Source organism: Dipodomys spectabilis, unplaced genomic scaffold (genome assembly GCF_019054845.1).
Source record: "Dipodomys spectabilis isolate Male_0828 unplaced genomic scaffold, ASM1905484v1 ptg000069l, whole genome shotgun sequence".
NCBI lineage: Eukaryota > Metazoa > Chordata > Mammalia > Rodentia > Heteromyidae > Dipodomys > Dipodomys spectabilis.
Genome location: NW_024870746.1, coordinates 2,821,204 through 2,829,336, shown reverse-complemented (window position 1 = coordinate 2,829,336; position 8,133 = coordinate 2,821,204). Strand labels below are relative to the sequence as shown.

The window sequence follows — 8,133 nt, the reverse complement described above, 5'->3', positions numbered from 1 at the left end:
TTTCAATGCTAAACGCTTCTGCAAAAGCTTTAGAATGGTAAAGCAAATGAAAGTAATCTCTAAAGCATATTCTTCCCACCAGAACTAGTACCTGTTTATGCGCTCTCTCCAGTTTTCACCCAAGTAGGAACTACTTGGACAGTGTGAAGACTTTAAGGGAAGCCTATGAGTCAGCTATTTGAGCCATAGTAAAGCGACAGTCTCTGAAGGACAATTTGGTTTTATCTTGAAAGCTTAACGTACTTAATATGTATACACTTTGTTTTTATTTTTAAGTAGCCATCCAAAAGGCTTCCATTCAACATATCAATTTATATGTATAATGCATCTTCGTCAATGTCAGTCTCTGAAAGACATTTCACTGTAGGTTCACTGTCCTAGCAAGAAGGAAATTCAAACATCTCTGGACAAATCCTCAACCAAGTGGTAAAATAGGATCTATCTCTGTGTCTAGGATCTCTCCAGGGTCTAGGGATTCAAATGTCACTCAGACAGCAGCTCAAACCCATATCCTCTCAATTCTTTCAACTCTCCTCCAATCCATTTGGACTTTTGTGTTCTGCCCTTCCCTGATCCTGCTGTTTTCTTCCAGACTATGGAGAAGATTGAAATTGCTTAATTTGGCTACACAAGGTAACTAGTGCAAATACCAGCTATTGGATAAAATATCATATGGTGATTTCTGATTACCTTTAGAAGATAAAATTCATATTTCTCCTGAATGTCTTTCATAATACTAATAAAGAAGATATGTTTACTAATCATCTTTTGGCCCTGAGTTTAAGTTCCAGTACCAGCAGAAACACACGAAAGAAGGTACAGTAGAGGAAGAGTCTAGGAAAATATCTCCAGTTTAACCAGTCAGATAGTGTATCATTAGTCAGTCAGATGAAAATTTGTGGATTTGTAAACCAAATAGGTCAGCAGGAAATTGAGTAACAAGAGCATTGTTACTTAAAATTAGATGAGTAAAATTCCAATGGCATTTTACTGATGTTTGGCCACAATGAGACATGCATAAACAGTATACCAGAATGGGAAAAAGATTGACATGGGCTAGATCTTATGAATTTGAATATCAAGTTTTCATGTGCCAGATGGTAACAAGTTCATGACCCTTTCTAAGACACAGTTTTCTTATCTGTAAAATATAGTGATAACACTTAATTTACAAAAAAATTTTTTGTGAGAAATGTCAGTTCAATTTAACATTAGTGCCTGTCTTGTGCTAAGGTATTCAGTCATTAGATTTTGTTCTGTTCTTACTTGTATCACTTTTCCAAGTTGCAAATTAAACAATTATTCAATGATTGACATTGTAATGCAACCCTGTGGGAGTGCCTAGAACCATACCCCTTTCCTTACCAGGTTCCGGGTATAGGTGAGGAGAAAGTGAAGGGAGTCAATAGAAAATTGCTCAGTTTTGTACAACCCTGAATATTGTCTCTGGAGAAAGAACCACAGCTGATGAGTTAGCCAGATATGAATCAAAAAAATATTTCCTTCTCCTTTTTGCTTTCAAGCCTATTTTTGGAGCCATAGATCACTCTAGCCCAACTGGCACCAAAGTCAGAGAGGAGATGGCTACTGCCAGGGTATGGCCTGCACTTCTGTGGATGGCTTTGCTGCTCTTCTGTAAGTAGAGTTTAGTTAACTATCCTGGAAAAACCAAATGGATTGGGAAAACAGGCCAGGGGGAACTAGGAGAGTTTTGGTGTTGACTTTTTTGACTATATATGCAAACCATGGGTCATTTCTAGGGACTCTGGGGAAAGAGAAGAAATGGGAATGCACAACATATAGTGGGGAAGCTAGACTAAGAACTTGGTTCTTTGCAATCCTCTGGCGCTCCCAGAGTGCAAACTCTGCTAAAGAAGGAGTATCAAGACAAGACAGGAACTCCTTCTTCTCTATACCAGTTTGTTTAAGAAGATATTTAGTCTTTTAAACTCCATGGAGATGGATTCGTACTCTGGAGTCTCAGAAGACTGCAGAGACGCTAACTTATCCTCTCTGGAATTTTGCAGCTCCAGATGGCATGCTGGCAGGTGAGTCCTCTGTCCTTGTTCCCTCAGCATTTTCCTCAGCATTCTTCTCTCCTCACTACATTCCTTCATCCCATCACTTCTGCTCCTCCCTGTCCAGCTCGCTTTTCATTTCCACCTGCAGTCTTTCTTCTTTCCTCCTGTTCAAGAGTTTCTCATAAACCATTGGACCCCCTCAGGTCATCTTCCTTTTCTGTTTAAGGCAACAGCATCTCAGCTGTACACTTACATGACTTAACATCTCTTTCAAGTTTCATACACTCATTCAAGTTCACATTATTATTATTATTATCATCAATTATTGCTCTATTACAGCAGGGTGCAAAAACATTAAATGTCTTGATGGAGTGACATAGAAAACAAAAAGGTAGACTCAAGCATAATAAGATCTTCAGATCTAAATACATTTCTCCTTTAACTATATCACCATTTTGCCATCTCATCTGTTCACATTCAACTCACATCCTTTTGCTCTATTTCAGACTGGGTCTCGTGGTGCCTTTTACTACCTTCCAGAATGGCCACAAATTTTATATTCTATGTGCACTTCCAATTAAAGAGCCATAAAAAATTAGATCTTAGAAATGTACATCTTTCAACTAGTCTAATTTATTTGTTATCCACTATTTCTGCATCCATTTTCCTCAATATGTTTTGTTTTTATTGTGAAAATACTGTACATAGGGGTTACAATTACATGGGCAAGATAATGAGAACATTTCTTATCAAGCATTGTAGCCTCCTCCTTTGTTTCCCCTTCCCATCTCTTCCCATCCTCCCCCCCATATGTTTTTAATGAACACTTACCATGATCTGCCATTGTACTGAGCAATAATCAAGTGTGACAACTTTTTCTACCTGCAAAGAGATTTCAATTCTTGCTTATGCATACTAACATTGAAATGAAGAAAAATACAATGTATCTCAAGTCATTTAGTAAATTAATTTGTGTTCTCTCCCCTGAGGTTGGGAGCCCTCTAGAGACACAACACTATGGCCTCTATTTTTAATGCCTTCCCTAGAAATTAAGACAGTATCCTATATCTTATCATTCTCATTGTAAGGGGACACCGACCATTAGTTGGCTATTGGCATGTTTGTACTTGTGAGCCTAGATGCTTTACAATACTTTTTATTTTTGCTTCTTTATTTTGCTTCTTTGTCTCTTTCCATAATTTATCTTCTTTAAGCCACTCAGAAATCTATAGTGACTTTGAATCCACCATGGAACAGAATATTTAAACGAGACAGTGTAACTCTTTTATGTCATGGGAACAACTCTAGTAAAGCCGGCCCCACTGAGTGGATCCACAATGGCACCATTTCCAAAGTGACAACTTCACATTGGGACATCGTGAATGCCAGCTTTGAAGACAGTGGGACATACAAATGTAAGACCAATGGACTTTATCAAAGTGAATCTGTGCACCTGCAAGTGTTCAGTGGTAAGTTTGTTGGGATTTGGAAATGTCTGTTTTCCATGAGAGGAATGGCTCATCTGAAGATGGAGAGAAAGGAAGTTATTCAGAGACTGAGAGCACCGGGGGAAACTGGGAACTTCTCATTTAAGTATCTTCCTCTCTCTTTCTCTTCTTCCTCTTTTCTTGTTCTCATCATCCTCTTTCTTTTTGTTGCTCTCCTCTTCCTTCTTTGTTTGTTTGTTTGTCAGGCAGCATTTTGCTATGTAGTGTAGAAGGGCCTCAAACTCAAGATCCTCCTGCTAAGAGCCTTATATATGCTACAATTACAGGTTTGCACCACCATGTCCAACTTCTTCTCTCTTCTAGAACCCACACCTTTAAAATCCACTTTCAATACTCCAGTCATCTTTCAATGTCTCTCTGCCATTTTCCTCCATCTTTTCTGCTTAGATGTAGATGTAGGTTATGTTGACAGATGATATGATGGATCGGTGGATATTGCAGAGAGATGTGATTCTAGAATATGATAAAAAGATCTGATTCAAAGATTTGTTCTGAACAATCCACATGCTATGACCTGAATATTACGTTTATTAGGAAAGCTATCCATTATTTCCTCTTGTTATCTACTGTTAATGAAACTGATTCTAAGAATGTATGTATCATCTTTATTATTCTTCCTCTTGCCAACAATTAGCACAATATACTTAGGTGTAGGGGAGGGTTAATTTGTAAATGTTGAAGGAGCAAACTAATGATTTCTTTTGGGTAAAAAAGCCATAGATATATTTTATAGTGTCCTCTCAAGCAAAAGGAAGTGTTTCAACACCCATACACAAGTTGCAAGTACAAATTAAAGCAATGTTGAATAGTTTATTTTCCTGCAATAGGTTCAAAAGAAGACCTCAAAGGTGTCTCCTAAATCAAGGTGCTTGCACAAATCAACCATGATGTCCCTGTCTGAAATTCTCCTATCATGAATATTTTACAATTCTTACTACAACCTTAGCCTTAGAACCTGACTCTTACCTTTTACTGACTCATTACTGACAAATTGCTGAAAATTATTTGTTGAGTATCTGTGTAGTCTTGGGCATCATATCTGCCATTGAAGGTATAATAACAAGACATTATCACCAACTTCCTGAAAGAAGAAGAGGAAACTGAATAAAGAACTAGACAAGCTGGGCACTGGTGGCTCATGCCTGTTATCCTAGCTACTCAGGAGGCTGAGATCTGAGGATTGAGGTTCAAAGCCAGCCCGTGCAGGAAAGTCCCTGAGACTCCTATCTCCAATAAATCACTAGAAAACTGGAAGTGGTGCTATGGCTCAAGTGGTAGAGTTCTTGCCTTGAGCTGAAGAGCTGAGGGACAGTGCCCAAGCCCAGAGTTCAAGCCCTATGACTGACAAAAAAAAAAAAAAAAGAATTAAATAATTGATTAAAGTTGCTATGCATGTTTTAAGAAAGTATTGAGGCCAATAGCAGAGCTAAGAAGCCTCCATAAGCTATGAGAAAACAAAACAGATTCTCCTAAATTATAACTTTCAGTTTTGTGAATAGAGCCAACAGTAATAAATCTGAAGGAAATTCTGGGCTGGGGGCCTTTCATTCATAGGCTCAGAAGAAACATGTGAGAGACTTCATGGCTCCAGACTAACTTTTCAGGAAAGAATATTCATTAGTACAGAAGATAGATTCTAAACCATATTTTTGCTCATTGTTACTGGCGTTATGAGTCAAGAAATAAATTAATGATAATCTTTGATTTCTGGCATTTCAAGCATAACCTCATATATATGTATATATGTACGTATGTATGCATCTATCTATATCTATCTAGATATATCTATCTAGATAGATATAGATAGATAGATAGATCTATCTATCTATCTATCTATGTATCATTTTATCCATATTTCCTCCCTATCTTCCCTCCTTCCATCTATTGTTAAATTAATAACATAACAAATGCTCTTTAGATTGGCTACTCCTTCAGGCCTCTGCTGAGATGGTGATCGAGGGTGAGCCCCTCATCATCAGGTGTCATGGCTGGAATAACCGTAATGTGTACATGGTGATCTACTACAAAGATGGCACAGCTTTCAAGTATGTGTACTACAGTTCAAACATCACGATCACAACAAGTGCCTCACTTAATGACAGTGGCACCTATCACTGTGATGGCAAAGTTCAGAGGTGGAGACGTCACTCAGAGGGCCTAAAAATTACTGTGATAAAAGGTGAGTTTGTATGTGTGTAATCCTAGCTACTCAAGAGGCTGAGATCTGGTAATCTCAGTATATCTGCCAGCCTGTGCAGGAAAGTCCCTAAGACTCTTAGCTGTTTCCCAGAAAAAATCTGGTTAATTGAGCTGTGGCTCAAATAGAAGAACACCATTCCTCAGCAAAAAAATCTAAAGAATAGAACCCAGGCCATGAGTTCAACCTCCAGGACTGGCACAAATAAAGAGAAATAGTTAAGGAAAAATGGTTCATGGTGGGGAAGGCAGAGAGAACATCTGTGTTTGCAGCTATTAGAATGGAACCATCTGGGCTATGCTACTAGCGTGGAGATGCTACCAGACTTGCAATGAAGAGGCCTAGGTGCTAGTGTCTGTCTCAATTGTAAATTCCTTGTTTGTTAAATGCTAATAGTAATACTGCCCACACGATGGAATTTTATGAAGATTAATGAGGTAATTTTGTTAAGTGGCTTTGTAAACTATTAAGCACTGTCCAGGCATAATAGATTGTGATTACTGCTTTGATCTCAAACTTAACTATTGTCCCTGAGGTGAGCACTCCTATTTATCAAATTGAAAGTGAGTTTCAAAGTTGAAGTTACAAGGTATGTGCAAAGCTTGAAGATTCCATTCTAGGTTAGGGGGCTGGGGAAGGAAACCAAATAGTCAGTAAGCTGCATGTTTGATCAGAAGAGGGCAGGCAGGTAAGCTGCCTCCTATGGCTTAAAAGAGAAAGAACTACTCTATTCAAACTTCATGTAAGAGGGAGAGCCTTTATAACACTTGCTTTGCAAGGAAAAAGTTAGATGTATCTTGGCCTTGTTTGCAATATTCTCTGAAATAGCACTTAACCAAAAGCCAGAATTAAGCTCTGATGGCAAGTCTCAAATTATTGAGGCCAAACTGCTAGTTAATTGCCTCTGATCTTCCAATATCTCTCTATATAAATTAAAGGAAGAAGTTATTCTAGATCCTACTACAATCATCTAAGGGACTTCAAAAGATATTAATGTCTATGGTTCAGCTCTCTAGAGTCTGATTTAAATGGTTCAGGGTGAGACATGGGCATCAGAACCTTGCAAATCTCTTTCAAGTGACAGTAAAGTGAAGCCTGCCTTGGTTAAGAGCCACTGGCTTAGATCATCACTAGGTGACTGAGACATTTTAGCTCTATAATTTTAGAACAATAAGAAAAAAATCACTACTATTTAAATAACAATATCACAACAGAATGGCCCCAAAGCAACAATATCATTGCAATATCATTATTTAACATGGTAACCATGCAAGAGTAATAAGAAATAAGACACTGGTGTCTGACACTACCCTACCCCACATCCTGGCTCTATTGTTTCTATTTCTAGATTGTATATGGATGGTAGTCATTTCAGCTCTAGGAAAGGGGTCATTTTTCCTATGACTTTCCTTGGAAACAATGACTAGACAAACAGCTGAGCAGGAGTTATTGGGGAATACTTAGCTTCAACTTTCCTTAACACTCCAGGAAGGACAGACTGTGAAACTCAGTCTCCTAGGTATTTGCTCTTGGCTCCTAGATGCAGTAGCATGCTAAAATGGGGGACCATGCTTGGCCCCTCTCATAGGAAGATATATTTCTCATTCTTTAATTGTTTATTTGAATTACATTTCTTTTTCATCTATGTTCCTCTCTAGCTTACCAATCCAGGTATTCCTGGCTACAACTTACTGTTCCATTGGTGGTGGTCATGCTGTTTGCTCTGGATACAGGGATATTGTTCTCAATCCAGGAGCAGTTCAAAACAATCTTGAAGATTCGGGAGACTAGAAAAAGTGACCAACTTAAATCCACTCCTCAAAGTAGCTAATGTCTTTGCTAGAGAAACAATGTGCCCTAGAAACACTTTACAGCCTACTCAATAGCTTTGCAAATGTCAAACATAAGTCACACTATACACTGAGAAACCCATATTCAAAGATGTGCAGTGTTTCAAAGATGTGTGTGTTTCATTAAACCACCTGGAACCGGTTAGCAGCTTATAATATAACTCAGTAAACATTGGTAGAATATGTGAAGAAATGAGTAGATTCATGTAAGTGTTTGTAAAATAGATGCATAATTTAAACAAAATAAACATGAAACTGTGTAACAAGATACTTTTAGAGATTCAAAACTTTTTTTTTTTGGCCGGTTGTGGGGCTTGAACTCTGGGTCTGGGTGCTGTCCCGTCAGCTCTTCAGCTCAAGGCTAGTGCTCTACCACTTGAGCCACAGCACCACTTCCAGCTTTTTTCCTTTTGCTTATGTGGTGCTGAGGAATCGAACCCAGGGCCTCATGCATGCAAGGCAAGTGCTCTACCACTGAGCCACCTTCCCAGCCCCAAGATTCAAAACTTTTAATTCAGTTTCTTCTTGAAGAAAAACCAACCAGGATCTAGATTTCA

The 8,133-nt window shown here is 38.4% G+C and overlaps 1 protein-coding gene across 2 annotated transcripts; it reads left to right on the top strand.

Annotated features, from left to right (window-relative positions):
• Window positions 1-1,563: 1,563 nt before the first annotated feature.
• Fcer1a (Fc fragment of IgE receptor Ia) lies at window positions 1,564-7,846 on the top strand. Of its 2 annotated transcripts, none has more exons than XM_042682029.1 (5): window positions 1,564-1,635; window positions 2,028-2,048; window positions 3,330-3,490; window positions 5,448-5,708; window positions 7,385-7,846. In XM_042682029.1, the coding sequence occupies exons 1-5, from the start codon at window positions 1,598-1,600 to the stop codon at window positions 7,555-7,557; spliced, it is 654 nt and encodes a 217-aa protein (XP_042537963.1). In that variant the 5' UTR covers window positions 1,564-1,597; the 3' UTR covers window positions 7,558-7,846. The 2 variants fall into 2 exon arrangements, with proteins under 2 accessions (XP_042537963.1, XP_042537962.1); XM_042682028.1 differs by having other exon boundaries at window positions 3,236-3,490.
• Window positions 7,847-8,133: the final 287 nt, after the last annotated feature.